The 22,302-nt window shown below is 42.9% G+C and overlaps 1 protein-coding gene across 2 annotated transcripts; it reads left to right on the top strand.

The window, feature by feature from the left end:
• The first annotated feature begins 2,580 nt into the window (after positions 1–2,580).
• On the top strand, positions 2,581–22,157 carry SMTNL2 (smoothelin like 2). Of its 2 annotated transcripts, none has more exons than XM_074922587.1 (8): positions 2,581–3,218; positions 11,027–11,114; positions 11,963–12,091; positions 14,432–14,507; positions 16,062–16,232; positions 16,773–16,890; positions 18,206–18,357; positions 20,683–22,157. In XM_074922587.1, exons 1-8 carry the CDS (start codon positions 2,814–2,816, stop codon positions 20,807–20,809), a joined length of 1,266 nt encoding a protein of 421 aa, XP_074778688.1. In that variant the 5' UTR covers positions 2,581–2,813; the 3' UTR covers positions 20,810–22,157. The 2 variants fall into 2 exon arrangements, with proteins under 2 accessions (XP_074778688.1, XP_074778686.1); XM_074922585.1 differs by having other exon boundaries at positions 2,582–3,218; positions 11,852–12,091.
• Positions 22,158–22,302: the final 145 nt, after the last annotated feature.

Genomic DNA, 22,302 nt, shown 5'->3' with positions numbered 1-22,302 from the left:
CCGAATGAGATTTTGAGGATTTTATAGTCCTTGTCTAGGCCTCCCATATGCCAAATATCTTCAGTTGGGATATCCTTTCTCTGAAAATCCTGGATGTAACCACAGCACACTTTTAACATTATTTGTTCATCCTCCCCATGATGTCCAGCCAAGCTGCGTTACCAGCTATTTTAGCTGGAACTGTATGTTCTCCAAGGTTCTAAATCATGTTTGAAGACATGATAACCAGGATCTCTTTCCTGCTGGCAGAAGAGAGCTTATTTCATCATAGCAGACAAATGTCAAGAAGCCTTGTTTAGAGAAATGGAGGAAAGCAGACAGAGTTTGGTTTAACAAAACTTGTTGCTGCTGTTCCAGGACAGTTTTTCTTTCTTTCTAGTACACCAGACTGATTCTAGAAAGCTCTTAGGGAACTATTGAGACCCCATGAACACAAAACCACCCATTGATCTGGGTCTTTGGGCTGTGGCTCATACCTGAAAAGAGGTTCTTAATTGCTTGTACTTCAAAAGAAACCTTATTTCCTCATAGGATTTTACTGAAGAAAAAGAGTACCCAATACTGAGAGAGAGAGAGAAGGAGGGCTGAACATCAAATTCCTAGTGCAATTTGGGCATCAAAATCTCTTAGGTAAATTTAAGCTCTGAGAATCTGAGTGTTGTCTTTCCATCTTTAAATTGTATCATTTGGTTTGGGCTTCGCTTCTGCTGTTTAGTTACAATACTATCTGTTTGGAGAGGCTTTTGGAGACTAATATATTCCCATGCTGTGTCCAGCTGTGCAAGAGCTCAAAAGGAGGAGATTTCAAGTGGGAACAGAAAGGGGGTGTGTGGTTTTAGACTACCCAAGAATGACGCCAGTTCCTCATTTGTGGCAGGGCAGACAGAGTTAAAGTTGTACTTAAATTTGCTGTGAGATTAGGAAGTATCTGAACTGTTGTTATCCTAACCTGTACTGTAAATTGTTCTAAATGCACGAACGAGAGGCAGTTTTAAAAATACTAGGGGTTTATGTATGATTATTCTGTAGTTGCTGAGTCTGGAAACAGCAAATTATTTGTTTTTCTTGGCTCTGATAGACCATGCTGAGAGTGGGTTGAAAATCTTCCTTCAAAACATCTTTTGTCAGAACACTGAACTTTCAACCAGATTAACAATCTGTGAAAAAGTATAGGCTTTCCTTAGTAATTAAAAAATACTGTAAAAATGGAAATCTTTACCATGGAGAGAGGAATATTTTCTAAAGAATTGCAGTATTAGTAGGTGATAGCTGTCAACTTTAATATTCACACACACATACATATATAATATTGTTAGATAAGGTTATATATGTTAAGAAATTACCTATAAGCAAGTGGTAATTAACTTCTGTTATTATTGCTCTAGGGTTTTACACATATACTGACTTAAACCCTTCACAACCTGGAGGTGGGGTTAAAAGTCAAATGGAAGTTCTCCAACTTTTCCAGCTTATTTTAGATTTATAGCTTCAGCTATTTGCTGCTGCATGTTAAGAGAATGACTGTTGACAGCTGTTAAAATGATGACTCCTTTCTGCAAGGAAGCAGTCATTATCTTGTAAGACACTGATATTTTTCTATAGGAGTGTTTCAATGCTGTAAAATAGGTCCCACAAAGAGTTTGGGGTGGGAGAAGGGGAGGGCAAGGGAAACGGATGCATACAGTGGTACTGGGAAAAAGGAGGAGGTCAAGTGGTATTTAAAGTTACCAGCAGCTTAGGTAAATATCTAAGTATTACATACAAATACACACACATACAGATGTCCGCAGAGGAGTGTAAGTGTGTGCATACGAAAAACAGCAAATGCAAAAGCAGGAGGTTGCAGTGTGCATCTTTGTCCAGCTTAAATCCTGGAGGGTCCTGACCTGCAGGGATTATTTCTGTAGTGTTCTGCAAACCTCGGGAAGTCCAGACATGCTTGTAAATGTGTGTGTAAGGAATCAGTGTTGTACGTGCACTTCCCGAGAGAAAGAGGCAACGATTCAGTAATACGGCAAGTACCTTATTGTACCCAAAGAGTTGTAGCTACCTGACGTAAAGTGCTGAAGACCTGCAGAGTGACTGACGGTGTAAATTTACTTGAAACGTCACGCGGATCTCCTTCTCCTGGGAGGCCTTAACGCCCGAGGTGCTGCCCTGTGCCGCAGGAGGCACCGAGGCCCGAGCGCTGGTTCGGCACCGCCGTCCCGGCCCCGGCCCCGGCCCCGGCCCGCCCATGTTGCCGCGGCGGAAAACGCCCGCGCGCGGCGGCCGCGTGCACCCGTCTGTGCGCGAGGGGCCGCGCGGGGTCCCGCACCCGCCTGCGCGTCTGTCTCTGCCGCCCCGGAGAGGGGAGCCGCGCTCGCCGCGGCCCCGGGAAGGGCCGGACCCCGCCGCTCCGCCCGGCCCGAGCAGCCGCGAACGAGGCAGTGCCTCTGCCCCTCCCTCTTCCACCGCCGCCTCCTGGAATTACATCCCCCACGCCTTGGGGGAGCGTAAACCGAGCGGGGCCGCCCCGCTCCCGCCGAGCCTCTCCCCGGCTCCCCCCGGCACGGCCCAGCCCCGCCCCGTCGGGCGCGGCGCAGGCGCTGCGCGTCTCCCCCTCCGCATCGTGAGCGGGGGCCGGGCGTGGGGCCGGGTTTAGGGTCGCCCGGAGGCCGCGGGCGCCCGCCGAGGGGAGAAGCGGCGGCGAGGGGAGACCAGCCAGGCGGGCGCCAGCGGCCGCCGAGCCCCCCACCGCCGCGGCCGCCGAGCCCCCCACCGCCGCGGCCGCCGAGCCCCCCCCCGCCGTGGCCGCCGAGCCCCCCGCTGCCATGGCCGGCGAGGTGGAGGAGGGGAGCGGCCGCGAGGCGCAGAGCGTCTGCCAGGCGCTGGGGCGCTACGAGGAGGCGCTGCGGGGCGCGGTGCGGGAGCTGCAGGCCGACGTGCGGGTGTTCAAGCAGGGCGTGGGGCAGCAGGTGGAGGAGGTGCTGCGTCTCGCCAGCCCGCTGGCGCAGACCGTCACCGAGCTGCAGCAGGAGAACCGGCGGCTGCGGGCGCAGCTGGAGCGCTTGTCGCGGCAGGTGGAGGCCCTGGGCCGGTCGGCGGGGCTGTCGCGGGAGTGGGCGGCCGAGGCGGCGGGGAGCCCCCCGGCCGCGGGACCCGGCGCTGCGGGGCAGGGCGCGGCCGGCGGCGGGTTCTCCAGCCACGCCAGGCTGGCGGTCACCGGCCGGAGCCAGGTAAGCGCTGGCCGGGGGCGGAGGGGTGCGCGGGGGAGCGCCTGGGGTCGCGGGGCTTCTGTGCAGGGCCGGGTCAGCGGGCGTTTGGGAGGGACGCTGAGAAACGGCCCTGGCCCTCGGCACCGCCGCGAGGTGGCCCTGGTGACGGCGTTGCTGGCCGAGCCGGGACCGTGGTCAGAGCTGCAGCGAGCTTTCAGTTCAGGGTGGTTAAAAGCGAGAAGAGAAGCTGAGGCAGTCTCAGCCGTCAATATGCACATGTACGTGAACATCTGTGTATCCTTTCTGGACTCGATTCAGGGAGATGTGTGCGCCGGCAACGCGGTTTGCCAGTTGGCAAGCTCACAAAGGAGAACAGCTCGGCATATAGTAGGCAGTAACATGTTTTCCTAAGATAGTGACTTAGCATCCTATGGTGAGACAGTTTTGCTGCACAACCGCTGTCCTGCACTGCTGCAGCTTGTACCTGAGAAGTGGGCCTTGGACAAGCTGTCATGGTCTCCATGGCCTACACGAGCACAAACACACATATTCCTCCTAGTGCTAAAACTCTTTCTGCAGCATAGTGGAGCCTTGTAACTTGGTGCATGGGAACTGCAGTTAGCAGGAAGCTCATCTGGCACTGAGAAGTTTTGTGTAATGCTTTTTCTATGTGTTCGTCTCTGTGGACAGAGTTGAGAGCTCCTGTACAGTTCTTGACACCAGAAGGTGACAGCCAGACAGTACACTGTGATTCAGTCACATCAAACTGAGATACTAGAGACATGGTTTTTGCAGATGACAGCCTATTTCATCTAATCTTGATTAAGCCATGTTTTAAGGGGTCTTTAAGACTGCTTGAGCATGAAAAGCTGGTCTGTGGTCTATCCAAGCTTTAGGGATGGGAAAATATGATGAAAGCTTGGAAATGAAATTCACTCAAAGGTGAACTGTTGGGAGTAAGCAGAGAGCCTGTATTGCATTCCAGCCCTTTTCATTCCTACTGACTCAAGAATGGGGCCATAAGGGCTTCCCACAGCTGGGCAGGTGCAAAGGTAAAGCTGCTGCTTGAAGCATTGTTCCAACATAGTCATGACAACTGATGTCTTTTCCCCCACGTTACAAAGGTTAAACGCAACCTCCACATCCGTTCCTTTTTGTTCTGTGGAGCCATCCAGACTTGTTTGTATTGCAAGGAAGAGAAGTGAGCTGAGCAACATGGAAGGGATGAGGGGGTGTGGTCCCTCACATCATCGCACCTGCTCCGTCACCACTGCCTACACTGAACTGTGTAGTTCACGCTCTGTGAAAAGTTTTGCATCAAGGTTATGGCAATACCCAGCTTTAGGTATCGCTTTGTGTTAAAGCACAGAATGAACTTTTGTCTGGATTTAAACTTTCTTGCTTTGCTTTGAGGGTTCAGGGAAGATCATTTAAGTACTCATAGTTCTTCAGTGCCCTCCCAGCAGTTTTCCCCAGAAGGCTGGACAACTTCCCGAGTGAACATAGATGACCAAGAAGGAATTTCAGTGTTGAGAATCCTGGGAGATGCAGCTAGAGCTACATGCACCAAACACATGCAGCGAAAACATGATTTTGTGGGTAAGACCCTGATGTGCCTGTGCTCAGATGGCTACAGAGCAAGTCTTTGTCACTGTGCTGGTCTCCCATGTTCTCTGTAACGAATAAAGTGTTCCCTCAGTTGCTTGCAATTTCTGGTTTTATGACCAAAGCGCTTGAAACAGATATCATAAATGACACTGTGTATATTTTCCAGTAAACAAGTTCCTGTGGTAAAACTGGTGACACTTCTAGCCTTAGTAAATACTTCTGTAGGTATGAGATACGAGGAGTAAATAGTACTGACCTGGAAATAGTAGCAAATCAAGATGTGCTGTATTGCCCCTGAAAAGATTTATTGATTGAGTTCCTTTTTACTGTGCAGTCAAGGCAGCTTTTATCCCAGCAAAAGTCAGGATTCTGTTGCTTTCAACATTTCTAGCAAAATACTTGGGATAAGAGTTAAGACTACCTTCTGCAGATTGCAGGTTGGATACTGGAGATTCTGAGCATTTTCAGTGTCTGAACCATTATTTTCTAATATTGCTAGATTATTTTTTGAGGTAATTTGAAAAAAGTTAGCCAGGGGGTTCCAAGGACAATTCAGAAGTAAGGACACAAATCTCCTTTTAATTCTAATTTTCAGGCAACCTCTGCTATGCTGTCCTTGAATTTTGGTATACAACAGTCTAAATGCTGATTTAGGTGAAATCTTGAACAGCCATTAGCCACTGTGATTTGGAAATGAGTCCATCTCGTATGTTGATGCCAAACTTTGACTCCCTGACCAGGCCACAATCCGAGAGCTGTTTTTGCAGAGGTGGAAAATAGGGTATGTCTGAAGAATTAGTTTTAAAGGGGAATCCTGGAGCCAGAGCTGCACTACTGAGGAGGTTGGTGCTGTTTGTCATCCTCTGCAGTCACTGAGGTCTCCCTCCTACCTGCCTGTGATTGTTAGAAAGGAAGAGTTGTGACCTTTTTTGTTGATCAGATCTTACATTTTGGCAGGAGCTTTATCACTTATGATCTTTCTGCAGTGTTTGTGGTTGAGCATGATGCCTTTGTGGACAGGGAGGACTAAAAATACTGTAAGGGTATTCTCTTTTTAAACTGTCAGAAGAGTTTCTATACAGTGTGGACAGAGTGCTGGACAGACCTCTGCAGAGAACTTGCCTGCAGTGATCAAAGCAGCAGAGACACAAATAGCTGGCTGTGACCACCGGGGAAGATCTAAATAAATATTACCCACTGGTATCTGTGGTAACCTGATACCACCCAACAGTTAGTCAGCCTGGGAGTGACTGCATGAGACATAATGACCTGGAGTATACAGGCAGGGAGATTAAGTGATAACAGCAGTCACCTGGAATTACATATTACGATTCTAAACCATCTCAACTCCTGTATTTGATAAAAGGAAGTCTCATAGTTCCATTTCCTTCTTATTATTCCCTTACACTTCCTGCAAGTGTCCTTTTAGAATGATGGCATTCCAAGGTTGCCTTGATCCTTACCTAGATCATTTTTGTTGTTTGTTTTGTTTTAATTCACTGTGACATAACCATGAGCACCTGCTGAAGCTGCCAAGGTAGAATTATTCCTTGCTGTGCATTTCTATCTAGCCTTGCTCCAAAAAGGTTCTGTGAAAAGTGCTTCTATTATTTTTATTCAGAGATTACTCCATATGCAAAAACTTTCCTCATGGCATTCAAGGCCTTTTCTTCAAGCTGCAGGGCCAGTTACAGATAGAGAATATTTGTATTATCTGATGGACAGTGGCTTTCTAGTAAAAGAATTAAGGGGTAAATGTGGTGCAGTTCTTGCTGGCATCTAGCAGTCTTTTCTCACACATTTCATCATTCTCCATTTCTGATGTGTCAGTGATCTCTTTATATGCAAGGAACAGATTGTCAAGTCTTGCCTTGCAGAAGTCAGTGGTGTTTTGGTGTTCACCAAAGTGAAGCATCGATTTCATCCAGCATGTGTAACAAGAGAGGGAGGTACCTCTCACATTTAAATGGCATTTCTAGATCCAGTGATTTTTATCATGATCCTTTTGATAATTGGTGCTTTTATGAAAGACTTTGGGTGACTGAGATCTCTCATTTGAGAGAGAGGAATCTTGTCTGTCGTCATTCTTCTACAGTTTCACCTTGTTGCAGGCAAAAGCTTGAAGACGTAACAGATGTGCACTTTGGAGGCTCAGAGAGGAAATAAAATTGCATTTTCTTTCTTTCCAGTCTTGTGATCTGTTGCTTACTTTTTCTGAATGAGTGGGATTTTCACTCCTGGGTTACGATATTTGCCTGTTTTATAGCAGCATCCAGTTATGGATCTCCAAGGTCTAACTTCTTTGCAGTGAAGTAGGAATTCGAGCAGCCCTACAACTGTGGAAAGTATTATCACCCTACATTACATTGAGACTTCTGAGCTACAGAGAGATTAGTTATAAGAGCAAGCCTGAGTAAGACATGCAAAATATTAGCATCAACTTCCTTTTCTTCAACATCTTCACCAGTTATTCATCATGTTGTTGTTACATGAGTTGTACAAATGAGTACTTCTCATTATTAAGTGCAGATACAGGTACCTGTCCCTCTATTTATAAGCTATGTAGCCAGCATTGACAGAGGAAGTATTGTTACACACATGGGTTTGTCAGAAGCTTAGCATCTCCAAAGTGGATTTTAAAGTACTTCAGCCTGACACTGCTAAATGTATGGTAGAATCTGATCCCAGATTCTCCCTGTGTTTTATCAGCACATGGGCCTTCCCCGTCCTCCTACCTGATAGCAGTTTCTTCCCTGGCACTGCTAGCATGGTAATCCAGTTTGCATAAAATAAATCAATGCAGCACCTGTCACTGCATTAGGAAGCCAGTTCAGTGTGTAGGATACTATATGATCTTTGCAATGACCACCTCATTTGGCTGTTTTGCTTGTCCCCACCCCCCCCAGCTTAGGAAGTAGATTTATGTTTACAGTCTCCACAGACATTTGTCACATTCAGGTCATAATGGCTGACATGAATGGCTAAACAGCTCTAACTGTGTGCCACGGATAAGTTTTAGGGAGCTGCATTAGCTGTGCTTTACATTTCAGTTCTGGATATGGGCAGTAATTGTTGACTAGGATCTCAATTACACTAAATACAGCAATAAAAGTTCTGAACCCCTGGTTCTCCATGGTTTGTGTAATTAACATTTGGTGTACTTTTGACAAATTAATCCTGATAGCTAGTGATAACTGAATTTACTCATGCATAGTACCTTCTTGTTGACAGATTGAAAAGTTTCAAAATAATTTATTTTTCCAAATTAAAAGATCTGCATACAGTGACAGATCCAGTTTAGCAGCAGTAAGACAGACTGTGCGCGTATGGAAGCATGTGAGGATAGCAGATGGTATAGAAATGAAGAATATTTTTGATTATTAGTACACATGTTATTTTAAAGAAGTTGTGAAAATGTGTTGTGAAAAGGTTTGCAGTCTAGCTGTGCAAAAGAACTCATCACTCCTTTTGGACCTAAGATGAGTAACTATCTGAAGAGTGCAGCATTTTTGAATGTGAGCTCTTCTGAAAACCTGTCTGTAATGAAGCCTCTAAATAAGAGAGATACCACAAAAACCAGTGGAGCCTAGAGAGCTGCATTGTAGTGCTTTTACTTGTAAGAAAGTTTTAGATGCTGGGAAGGAGTCAGAAGTTTTGAACATTCCAACTTGCCCAGTCTGGTTGATTTTCCTTTCTTTTAAAATGAGGGGAAAATTAAAATGAAGCAAAAGTTCTACTTGTTTGGATTGATACTGAACTTTGTTATAGATTTGATTTGTAGACCTTGCAATGTATCTTAAGGCACGCTTAATCTAGTTGTGGAATGGACATTCTAAGTCCCAGCTATCTTGAGTGCACCTGAAGTCTTCATTTGGCAGCAGTGGAAATCTTTTAGTCTTCTTAATGGGGCTATAAGCAATATTGTCCTCATATAAGGTGGTGTGCATGGTTGGTTGGTTGTGTGGTTTTTGTTGTTGTTGGTTTTTCTTTTTTTAGAAGCAACCTCTTATTGCATCTTCATGGTAAACACTTGACTCATCATGTAACCTCTGTGCTGTTATCTAGTGGAGCATGTGAATGCATATATAACCCCAGGGAGATCATTAAGAAACTAGGCAAGAGAATTAAATGAAAGTTCCTGGCTGAGGACCCTTTAAAAGTCATCTTTTCTGAGAGTACGTTTTCCACGTTTTCAGGAAGTCTCCAGTCCTCTTCTGCACTCTGTGGTGTTATGCTTGAAAATCACATTCAGGTGATCCTAGCTCTTTTCCTCCCTGGCATATAGAAAGTTCACATGAGAGTATGACCCCAGGTTAGAAAATAGTATACAACCCAATATACTAAAATACACCACCCAAGCTGAGCCTTAAAGATATTTCACGGTATCTCATGTCTTGCCGCCATTCCTCTCTGTGTTTTATCATAATATATCTTTGTAAGACACTTGCTTCAAGGTCCTCATCTTGAAGTCAGGTTAATGGTGTTTTTCCACACTTTAATGGTTTCTCCAAATTATGCTGTAGTCTTGAAAAGCCTGGATACCGACTGTGATCTGAGAGTGTAGGTCCCAACCTTAATGTTCGTTCCTTAAAGAAGGATTTTTCCCAACTTTAGTAGTGCAGGTGTGTAGCTCAGATTCTGCTACGTACACCTGTGTTCCATTGAAATCAGTTGGAGGTTGACACTTAAATATCTAGGGGGATCAGTATCTAAGCCCACAACTGTATACTCTATGACCAAATTGTGTTTAGGCTGCCTTACTGTAATCTAATACTTGTTAACAAATTCTTAGCAAGATCTCAGACCATAGTTACTAGGAGTTGAGTGGGATTTTTACTTGAGGTAACGAAAGTTCTAGTATCTCAGATAATGGATATTAAACCAGTCTGTGCACTCTGCAGCATCTAACAAGATCAAACGCTTTCAATAAATCTCCTAAGGTGCATTAATGTTGTCTGGTGTTCTTAGTTTGGATGAGCATAAACAGATGCATGGTAAGCAGCAGACAAGTATCAAGAAAGTATTTTTGTTGATTTATCTTGATCATATGCTTTCTGTATTTTAAATAATATACTTTTTTCCACCCTATAAATAAATTATTCTAATAATCTGTGGTGAAGTTGTGGAATAAATAAGGCAATTCAAACCATCATTTTGCTCCATACTTCCTGTGTACAGAAAGCAGAGACAAACTAAGTTATTACATCTGTACAGTCTGCCTCTTTCCTTTTCTGTTTTGTTCTGTTGTTTTTATAATAAGTATGCTTAATATAAGTATATACTTAATATATTTTAAGTATAAAATCTTCTTCAGTATCTCTTCAGTCTTTCTGTTTCTAAAAAATCAAAAAATTGCTTGGATTGAGTTCATAAGAATTTTTTATTATGTTTATAATGGCACATTACAGATTTTTTTATTTTTTATTAAAATTTTTGGCCAATCTAGTAGTTGGGTATCTGTCTAGAATCAACTAAAACTTTTTCATGGACTTTGTGTTGGCAAATTTCACTCTACTGCTTGTATATACTGCTTCTTGGAAGCTACATTTTTTAGTTGAAGTAATAGTGTCTATGAAGCAGTTTCTTCTTTCTTTAGTTCCTGCAAGCCAAAAATCACATAGTTCCTCATGATTTTTTGCATGCCCTCTGCCACGAAACAACAACAAAAAAAAGAACCACCAAAAAAAATTCTTGGCTGATTTTTCTGGAGTTATATTGGCAAACACTATGGGAGAAATTGGTGCTTTTCCCAGAAGGAAAATATCCTTACAGAAGTTTCAGAGTATAATGCAGGTGTAAAGTTCTAGGATTATACTTATTTTATGTAATACTTTTACAGTACGTTATCAGAACGTCATTTTTTCTGCAGCATGCAGAAAAAAAATACAGAGTATTAAGCATTTTAAGCAACCTCAATCTCTATGTTACTGTGTGGAGTCTTCTGTTTATCACCTTCACAGTGGGTGGTGATATCTAACACACCTGGAAGAGCCCTCCTAGGTGCATGGGGTCTGTGAGGACAAGTATGTGAAGATTGGTACAAGTCCTGCATTGCCATTGCTCAGTTTCCAGGTTTGGCTCTTATGGTTAGATAGTTATTCCCTTCTTGTATTGTCATTAGCACAAGGAAGAACCTGTTCTTGGTAGGCGGTTCTGGATATTCTTCCACCTTTTTCTGCTATTTGAAATTTAGCTGTCATGTCTCTTGTCTGTTCTGACAGAGTGTAGACCTGGATGACCACCACAAACCTGAGTTTAGAAGAGTTTTTAGTTCTTCCATCATTGAAAATGGGCATCAGTCTTCATCAGGTAGGAACAGGGCATGAGATGAAGTAGTACTATTTGTAAAATACCTGATCCTGGCAGTCATAGAGCAGCTCTCACATGTTGGAAGCATTAGAATCTGCTATGTTTTCGGCATGGATAACGTACTGTGGCACTGATACCGTTTACTTACTAATTTAATTAGGAGTTCAACTTTTAAACTTTATTGTTAAGCATGCACTATGGTGTTTTATAAATTAAAAACTCTTACTGTCATGTTATCTTGGGGCACTAGTGATAATAAGGCCTGCTATTCTTGGTGATATTGTAGCCTTGCATCCCAAAACATTTTGCAGATTACCTGTCTGCTTCCATAATTCAGTGGAGGAAGGACTTCCTGTCTCCATTTTAGAAAAAACTGAGGCATGCAGCGTTTCATAAAACTGAAAAGAATGCTAACTCCTAACCATGGCAGGAGATTGGAGGCAGGGGCTGCACAGAGGAAGAGGAGGAGCTTACCAAATGCAGATGCTAGTGGATATAGTGCTCTGAAGAAGTTCTTGCTGAGATTTATGTAGAACAGGTGTGATCACTGCAAGGATCACTTACACTAGGGTTCTTTCTGCAGCGTCCTGTAAATGGCATAACGTCCCACAGGGAGAACTAGGTGGAATAATTCCAGTGACTTGTAAAATAAAGTCATTGCATGGAAATTGGTTTGTAACTTCGTTAGAAATCTGCAAATAAATTTACTTCCTCCCTCCTCTTCTTTTGTTCACTAGTTCAGGAAAAAGTCTCCCATGAACACTCTTCTGTTAACGTGTCAGACTCTTCCCCTGAAGCCCATGCCCCTGCAGTCACCTTACAGATGCCCCACCTTCCTGTTACTGCAGTAACCAGGATATCAGAGAAGTTTCCAGGAGAGACCACCTGTTCAACAGGAACAACTAATACATCTGCTGGCCTGCTGGGACAGAGCAAGAGCAAAAATGCAATGGCAGTGAAAACTTCCAACCAGTCAGGTAAAAAGAGACAAAAATAATTTGTTTGCTGAGGCAGTGTCCCATTTCTTTACTTAAAGAAACTGGTGCTGTGGGTATTGTCCTGTGACCTAGTGCTAATGATGAAACCTCACTTCTATGGCTATATATCCCATGGCGGGACACATATTTAGAATACTGCATGTCCTACGTGGAACTTTAGGCTGTAATGTCACATCTACTGAGAATTTTTGCTGGCTAATATAGTTGAGTTCATAGTGCAGCAGTTATAGCACAGTTACTGAATAAGTATCTCTTCAATGTGACCAGCCATTTTAATGAAATTTGCAGGAGTTTTTAATGCTTTAAGACCTGAGGCCCCTTGAGAAGTTAGGCAGATATTTGGCTAAGGAGTTCAACGTCGTTTGAAGGGAGGAATGACCCAACAGCAGACTGACACATATATACAAGTCAGAGTGATTGCAGAGTTCTATTTATATCTAAATTGAGTTTTAAAAAAATAAAATCTCATTTAGTCCATATTAAAGTTATTCATCTTTGAGCTGTATTTCATGTACATTTAGCGATAGTGACACTTACAGATCAGGCTATATATATATGGGTCAGAAGTTACAGAGAGAGACCAGATGGAATTGCCATCAAGAAATAGGGATAATTTGCAGAATATTCTTCACATTTTTATCTTATCAAAGCTAAGAATGTAGCAAAGCCTTCCTTGGTCTTTTCTGCTGTTTCAGTGAAGGCCTGGAATTCAAGTACAGTGAGAACAGTGGCTCATCTGCCACTGGAGGTGGGCGTTCCTATCAATGTACCCTTACACAACACAAATTGAGACAAAATGCTCCATGTCTGGGGGATTCAGAACTGAGCATGTGGTTCCCATTAGTAGGTACATGGCAATCTTAAAACTACTGACAAAACTGCGTGAAGATTTAGTTTCCCAGGCATCATTGAAACTTGTTCCACTGTATCAGATTCTCAGTCGATTCAAAGCAAGGGCTACTTATTTGCCCAGCAATATACGTGTGTATAGACAGTCTCTGCAGTGGAAACAGTAGGTGCCAGATAATTGTGGCAGAACAGACAGTTTGAGTGGTGAAGGTTTCAGCTGACTGAGTGAACTGACCAAGTGAAGACTGTGTCTGAATGCAAGGCAATGGCAATTGGAAAGTGGTGGGCTCACCCTGTGGATGTTGAAGCAAATTCCTTTGAACAGAATAGCAGTAAATAGTCTCCTTGATACATTAATGTGTCAAAGGACAAAATGCCTTAAGGATTTTTGATTTCAGTTGAAGTAGATGAGTTGAGCTCTATCCAAAAGTACTTCTGATTGATGTCATCAAGTTGTTACTAGCTACACAATGTACTGGCTACACAGTGGTCTCAAGTGTCAGTTTAGCAAAGATGTAGCTTTTCCAGAATTAGGGGTCACACTCCTCAACTTAAAACCTCTGAGATTTGCATAAATATCTGGCAATTGATTGTGGTCCCAAATTTGTCACATCTGTATGCTGGCATTTACCAGGGTGTTTTGTGTGAGAAGTCTATTTGATCTGTATCCCTTCTATAAGCAGTGGGGAAAGTTTAGCATTTTCAGAGAGTAATTTGGACAGTGACCAGGTTGGGTTGCTTCTAAGATGCCAGTCATTCTTCTTTGTGTATAGAAGGAGCCTTCAATAAATGAGTTGATGACTTGTGCAACAGCTTTTGGCTTTAGTGTGTTAAAACTTGGCAAGTTACTCCCATTATTCTGCGTTTACAGAGAGTAGCTGGGAGTGCAGAGCTGGGCTCTTAAAAGGCAAAGCACAAAAGGTGGGGAGAGGAAGATGCAGAGGTGGTTTTAAGCTGCTTTTGCAACCTTTGGAGTGTGTTCTACTTTACAAACTAAAATGTTTCCTGTTATAAACTAGGTAATTTAAATTACACTCCCAATTGCGGCAGACTTCTCAGAACTCTTTATGTCTGCCAGAATGACTGTTGCAAGATGAGCTGTAGCACCATTTCTTCCTTTCACTGAAATGTCTGTGACAGTGCACCCTCCTCTGAGGTCTGCACAAGGGCCTGAAATGATCTGACCTTCCCAGTGCAGTCTTATCAAAGACATCCTCTCACAGCCCTTTCTGCTATGTTTACACCATCCTTGCTGCAGTGCAACAATTTTGCAGTGGGATTGGACCCCTGGGGAAAATCGTTCCCCCAGCTTGTTAGTTCATACTGGAAGTTAGAGATCTACAGCTTTTCACTGTGGTGAGTACAAATCAGTGCATGGCTATCTATCAGGAAATGGCTTGAAAATGTATGAGGAAGGGAGATAAAAGAAGTTTCTGCCCTGATGCATCTTTTTTTCCTGCTTTCATACAGAGAATACCACTTCTGTCACTAAGTCTGTCTCAACTGTGAGCTATGGGATGAGTAGTGGAACCAAAACTAGCGAAAGGTATGCATTTTTCTTGACATTTTGTTAGGCCATTGTGGTCAGTACAGTCTCAAGGGACAGGTGTTCTACTGGCTTGGAGAACAGGAGAGTCCCAGTTGCTGTATTTTAAGCCCATTAAAGACTGTGAGCTTTCCTGAGAGCTAAGTGGAACAGAGATGGGAAGGGATAAAAATCTTTTGTGGGCATTTTAAAGCTGGCATAACTGCAGATTTCAGCATTGTTCAATGTTAGTAAGTAAAATTCTCAGTGCCAGTGGTGGGTTTTTGTTAGGAGGAGCAAGTTGTCAGACCCTTTGAAAACTCTTTTAAAAATACTCAGCTGTGTTGAAATTTGTATTTTGGGCTTATTTTTGGAAACCAACATGCAACTGCCATCAAATATCCTCAGGTTGGCTAGCCTGCAGTTTACTTTGTAGATAAATGCCTTGCTGAGGACTACTACACATCCTTCATTAACTTGGAGTCACAGTTGCTTAGTATAGGATTACATGGTATCACAATTACTACGGGCATATCCAGACGTCCTCAGCATGCAAAATGTCCATCAAGAAAAATGGGAGGGCAGCCAGTTTAAATCTCTTAAATTGGTCTTGCATCTGCCTTAGCAATTATCCCAGATTAGGCATTACGTTTCTTCTGAGTTAGTTCCAACATCAGCATGTCAGTATTTGAGTCATCATACACTGAGCACCCTAGAGAACTTGCTGTCAGATCTGACCTCCATCTGTACCAGAAATTACTGTGTGACACTGATGTCATTGCTCTTTGCCTCAGTTTCCTCATCTCTGTTATGGGGAACATTTCCAAATGCAATGTGTGGCTACATTAATGCTGATGAAGTGGTTTATGGCTCAGATAAAAGCAAATTAACATATAATGCTGTATTTCTTGATCAAATTACCAGCTTGTGGTCAGTGAAGCAACACTGACATGGGCTCAGGATCCTGGGTACTGTAAGTAAAAATTTCAAAAGTACTTCCTGAATTACTCTTCCAAGTTCCATATTTAAAAGGTGACTTACCCTCCAGGAACCCCAAAGTTGGAAATTAAATGGGTTTAGTGCTCCTGTGTGGCCATGACTTCGTTCCCCTTTCCCCCTTTTTATCGTTCCCCTTTCCCCCTTTTTTCTGTTCCCCTTTTCCCTGTCCCCCTCTTCTTTTCCCCTTTTCCCTGTCCCCCTCTTCTTTTCCCCTTTTCCCTGTCCCCCTCTTCTTTTCCCCTTTTCCCTGTCCCCCTCTTCTTTTCCCCTTTTCCCTGTCCCCCTCTTCTTTTTCCCTTTCCATTTCATTGTTGTTCTACTCAGTGCTATAAATCATTTATGACTTGTCCAGCTGTGTCTCATTCATAAAAGTACCTTAGATTCCTCTATACTCAAGTGCTGTTTTCTATCAATAAAACTTTGACTTCAATTGCTTTTGACTTATTGAGGTCCTCTTGAAACAGCTCTTTTGTGAGGTTTAGCATACTCAACAGTTGGACCTTTATGCTGACTCCTGACACTGCAAGGAGTTACGTTTTTCTTTAACCGCATACTTCTCATGTTATGTTTCTCTAGTGCCACTGACAGTTACTGTGATGTGACCCCCAGTTCTCACTCCTCACCTATCACTGTACATCGCCAAGTTGAAAGGAGGCGAGAACTGGTGAGGTCTCAGACGCTCCCACGGACCTCAGGAACACAGGCCAGGAAAGCACTTCTCGAGAAATATGAACACAGTGGTGGAAAGTATGTCACACTCCTTGTCGCCAGAATGGGTTTGTTAATGGGAAAGTAATTTGTCAGTTATTACCAGCACAGGACATCTGGGTGGGAGGAATCTTCAAGCTAAGGGACAGTATGAGGTCATGGACAGCTTTTCTGACTTCACAGACTGAGCCCTGGAAATTCACAGCTGCAGATTCCCTCTGACTCTAGAGTTGTTCAGCTGAAGCAGCAGGTGCCTTTTATCTGGAAAGAGTGCTGTGAAAGCTGCCTTCATCATCATAAGAGACTGGGAATCTAGCGACTTTCTGTTGCTATTCATTAAGGGCCAAAAGCATGTACTGTTCTTTATGATGGGGCTGTGATTTAAATAGAAGAGGTCTTGGAATCCTAGCTGTAGTGAAATGAAAATTAAGTTTTTCTTGAACAACCAACAAGTTGAAGTTTCAGCAGTGTGTTTCTCAAATATCACCTGAACAGGGGCTGACCTGGGCAAGGTTGCACAGATGTTGCTGAGAAGTTTTTCTAGAATGTAACTTAATCTGGTCTCTGTTAATTTTTCAGAGGAAAAGGAGAATCTAGAGTGAAGCTGAAGAGGTCGCAGAGTTTTGCGGTTGCCAGCGCTAGCAGCATTAAACAAATTCTGTTAGACTGGTGTCGCTCAAAAACCATAGGATACAAGGTGAAGACATGCAAGCACTTTCAGCTCTTTTTCAGATCAATTTGCCAAAAAAGCATACTCAAAAAGTGAACGTAAAACATGCTAGACTATGAGTTAGCTTCCTCAAGGTCATCAAGTTTTGTGTGGGTAACACAAACATCATTGTTTGCATGAGCAGCACTTCAAGACAGTCAGAAATTGCATGAGTGAGATTCTGTATGTCAAAGCAGTGCATTAGTGTTTGTCTGAAAGCCTACATTTTTGTGCTTCTGGGTATAGACTTCAGTATACGCTCACACTTTTTTGTCTTAGTTGCAGGCGTCATTTTGGCATTCTCATTATATTTGGGAAGATCTGAGTAACATTTTGCCAGTATGTGAAGACTATGGCCCTTTTGCTACACAGCAGACCAAAGTACTCTCTACACAAGTGAATTTGTAGTAAATGGTTGAGGTTGAATCACGTGGTGTTAGTAAGCAAATTTCTATGAGGTAACATCAGCATAGCTAAAAGAATTCAGCAGTTGAGATTTTAGTAGTTTTACCTGGCCTTAAACTGCAATTGCTACAGCAATTTCTAGGAGAAATATTTTTTTTCCTTTTTAAAAAATGTTTTTCAACATTATTGTAAAATGTTCATTATTATTGCTGAACTCTAAAGTATATATAAGCAGAACTAGTGAAAATTGCTTTTCAGAAAATATGGGGCTTGAATTTTATATGATGGGAAAGTAGCATGAGACAAGAACCTAAATATGCTTGTTTTCAGTGTGGCAGTTGAAAGTAACAGTAAGCATTTGTTCTCAGAATCAAGTTTTGTGGTAGGTGTAATTCTTCCTATATTTCTACCTGTCTGTGTGTAAACAGGCATTGAAATCGGCCTTACTGGGAAGCAAAGCAAGCAAGTATAGTCTTTATCTAGCATTACTGACAGTCACAAAACGAACTGTTCTTCACTTATAAATACTTCACGGGGATAAGCGGTGTCCATGGTTTCCACAGATACTGAGGTGGTGCATTGGGCCTCCTCCAGAGCCAACTGATGTTGACAAAAATTTTTCCCAGTATTTTCAGTGGGCTTTGGATCAGGGACCGTGAATGTATGTCTGCTTTGCATCTGGGCATTTCAGGCAAAAGGCTTTCATTGCTGAGAGTGCTGTTTTTTTCTCAGAATACAAATAATGTAACAGATAAAGAGGGGAAGAAAACCATAGAGCCTGTGCTCTGTTGCTTTGGTTAGTGGGAGAAAAGGACAGAAATCTGCAGTGAACAAAAGCACCTGCTCTTCCCTGTTCCCCCATGCTGCATTAACATGCATGTTTTTTTCATCATGACAGCACATTGATCTCCAGAACTTCTCCTCAAGTTGGAATGATGGGATGGCATTCTGTGCTCTTGTGCATTCTTTCTTTCCTGAAGCTTTTGATTATAGTAAGCTTGACCCAGCTAATCGCAAACGGAACTTTGAGCTGGCCTTCACCATGGCAGAGTGAGTATGACATTAGATCTCTGAAGTGCTTCCAGTTCAAGTCTAACATGGCTGGGCAGTAGTAAAGAGTTTAATCATTCTTCATGTGTCGTGCCACAAAAGATGATAAGCTCTGCATAGAGAATGCATAGAACAGGAGACTCAGCAGTTTAAAATCAGAGGTCACAGTCTTAGGCAATACTTGAATTCTGCTTTCTCACCTCTGTGATTCTCACCAGCCTTAGCACTGACACACTAAACTTGAGAAATCAGCCTCATGAGTTATGTTTGGATGGAAGAGGAAGAAACCTCTCTGTTCATTTTTTATTATTATTTTGTTCTCAAAGTAATGAACGGTTCTTAATGAATTTGCCAATATCAATCTTAAAAAAAAATAAATTGAGTTGATAGAGCACAAGGCATCCAGTATTTACTGACAGTCCATAGGAACTGAACATACAACTTGTAGTTTCTTAGCCAGTCCCACCTGCTTGATACCTGATTTGAATTTGAGGCATGTTAATATATCCATCTAGCCTCTCTGGAAAAATTGTGACCCCTGAACAGCAGGGAGCAAGTAGGTTAACTTTTGGAATTGGGTTTTGTGGGAGGGTTTACCTCTGTACGTTGCTTTGGTTGAACAAATAAATAAAGCAATAAATTACAGAACTGGATCTGCTGTTTGTCATTCCAGAGAAAAGCTCTGAAACGCTTAGCATAATGTTAGCTCTCCTTATTACACCCCTTACTCAAGGAATTCATTTGGGAATTTAAGGTCTTTATACACACACGTACATACGTATATATAAAAAATTTTGTTGCTTGTCAGTGAGTTGAAGGAGATTCTATGATACTTTTAGGTGGTTGTACTGGGTCTGTCTGAACTGGAATTGGTTTTCCCCTATAGCAGCCCTCACGGTGCTGTGGTTTATGCTGGGAGCTGGCAGGGTGTTGATAGCACCCTGGTGTTGTGGCTGCTGCTGAGCAGTGCTTACACAGCACCAAGGCTCTTTCTGACATTTCCCCCAGTGGGATGGGGTGGGCAAGATCTTGGGAGGGGACACAGCCAGGACAGCTGATCTGAACCGACCAAAGGGATATTCCATACCATATGACATCTGCTCAGTATAAAGCTGGGAGAAAGGAGGAAGGGGGTGGGGTCACCCTTGCTCCTCCAAGGCAACCACTACGTGTGTTGGAGCCCTGCTTCCGGAGAAGGCCCCACAGCGCCTGTCCATGGGAAGGAGAGAATAAATCTGTTTGCTTTTGCTTCCGCACGTGGACCTTTGCTTCGTTTTGCTTATATTAAAACTGCTTTTGTTTCACCCACAAGGGTTAGTTTATCTTCTTTCCCCTCTTTACCCTGTTGAGAAAACAAGGGGGAAGGGGGGGAGGGGCAGGGGGGAAGTGATAGAGCGACTTGGTGGATACCTGACATTTAGCCAGAGTCAAACCATCACAGTGGTTGATCTCTAAAGTAAAACTACAACTCTCAAAGGAAGGTCGCAGTGTTCTTCTATCTCAGTTTATGTATGATAGTAAAAGGGAGAACAAAAGACAGCATGCACACAACAGTAAGAAAAACGTCAGGTAAGAGGTATCTACAGAAATTACTACTTCAGAGCGGTGATTGTCTTTAAACTAACTGTTTTCTTCTGGTGCCAGAAAAGGCTCTTCTCTCAGTTACTGTTACTCACCTCAGTACCAGCTCTGCTGATCAGATTTCTTCCTGCCCTTGTGATTGTGATTTTTCATCTTACGCCTCAGCAGCTCTGTTCTTTCTGCTGGTCCAGATGTCAGGCTTCTGCTCTCCAACCTGACCATTCGATGTCATTGTCCAGGTCACTCACACCTTGAAGATATGGGCATGGTGGAGAATAAACAATCCACAGCCACATGGGCCTTCATCAGCACATCTCATCCCTTCTCATGTTTTCCCATTCTTTTGGAGCTTCCTATATAATAACCAGAAAAACTCATGATTTGCAAACTCACATGACCCTGCTTACTGGGCAGAGGAATGTGAGATTGGGCTATATGCTACAGATATGAGGGAAGTGAACAGCAGTCGGTGGAAAACAACCAACCATCCAAACAATTCTACAGGGCTTCGGATCATATCCCAGTATGGAGAAAGAGAGGGAAAGAACAGGAGTATTACATGGTCACAAAAATAACAGTCTCTAACCTGAGCCTGACCATTTCATTTTGAAATGAAAAGTTGCTGATAAACCTCAGGATTTCTTAAATGCCCGAGTGATTCTCAAATCAGAGCAGCAAATGAATCCTGGAATTAGTTACAGGCATTAGATTTAATGTGCTGTATCTGTTTTATTACTACTACAGGAAAATGGCTCATTGCGATCGTCTGATAGAAGTGGATGACATGATGATGATGGGTCACAAGCCAGATCCCATGTGTGTCTTCACCTATGTCCAGTCTCTATACAATCATCTACGACGCTTTGAATAAAACCATTGACACCTCTCCAGCCGGAAGGGCCAAATACAGCATGCTGATTGCAAGAGTGACATTTTGCAAATGGAACACAGTATTATTTCTTGCTTTTTTACTGTCCCTTTGCTTACATTCAACTGTGTGGCTGGCTGACTGAAGTGTTGCTGAGCAGCGCCCCGAAGTGTTGATCACGTCAGCATGTCGGTAATACAGCAAAATGTTTGGAAAGGACAAACATAGGCAAAGGCAAATGCTGTCATTCTGGTGCTAGTAGTAGGTTGGATTTTTTAATATTCTTTTTTTTATAGATCACAGGAAGCTAATTTGCTGCTCCTATCTCTATTAGGCTGGGGACACAGTTTTATACAGTGACAGGTAACTGCTATGAAGGTGTTCCCACGTCAAATGCAGGTAAAACTCGAGAAGATAGCACCTTCAGTTCAGTTCTCTGTTGAGCATAGCACAAAATAGCAGATGGACAAGGAAAATTCCGTTTAGCAAATAATAACCTAGAGTAATCCACCATAAAGGCAATATTGCTTCTCCAGCCCTACACCCTCCAGCATACATGCACGTGCACACACACACCAAACAGGCATTGTTCTTTTCTCTTAAAGCGTAAAGAGCATAGCCTCTTACCTGCTTACTAGGACAACAGATAACTACCATGTTACTCAACAGTGTTTGTCTGTAATGGTCATATCTAAAGTGATTTGCTAAAGCCTCTGCTGGCAGTCTTGGATTAATTTCTTGATCATGAAGAATAGCAACAGCTGGAGATGTTCCTGTGTGAGATTGTGTATTTGCATGATTTAGGATTACGGGAAGGGGAGGAGCTAGCAAGGTACAAAATCCTCTGAACAGTTGTAATATAAGCAAGACTGTGTGCTTTGATCTGGACTTGGGGACAGCACCTCCCCAGTGGGGACAGGAATGAAGTCTTTACGACTTGCTTAGTCCTCGCACTGACTCTGAGGTGGACAGGCAATATGCCAAAGAAGTACAAAAGATGTGGGAGTTCTGAAATGCCTTGGACTAGTTTCCATTTTCAGTTAAATTAGCGTTAAAACCACAATATAGTGGGATTATTCCAGTAAATTTCTCTTTGGTAAATCAACAGAGCTTTGTTTTCACAGTGAATGTTAAAAGCACTGAAAAAGCATACTTTAGAAAAAAACCCCACCTTTTGAAATTATTTCTTCCTTAAGAACAGGCCCATAGAAAGTCAAAAGTGAAAGCCATGACCTCTCTGTGCATGCTAGAGAAGGTTTTTTTAACCTGCATTTGTGCTTTTTGTAGATATTTGTAAAGATGACTTTTGTTCTGTATTCATGACCATTTATAATAAAATATGTCAAACGCTCTTCAGATTTATTGCTTTTCTTTAGAATGAAGTGACAGATAACAGTAAAATCAGTGAGAAGAACACAGAGATTTTGCTTAGAAGAGTTTTGATCTAGTCATAATGCTGTGCTCTGAATTTCAGTTTAAAAAAATATAGTTCGGTG

This window comes from Athene noctua, chromosome 19, assembly GCF_965140245.1.
Source record: "Athene noctua chromosome 19, bAthNoc1.hap1.1, whole genome shotgun sequence".
Lineage (NCBI taxonomy): Eukaryota > Metazoa > Chordata > Aves > Strigiformes > Strigidae > Athene > Athene noctua.
This window is presented reverse-complemented; position numbering and strand designations above follow the sequence as displayed.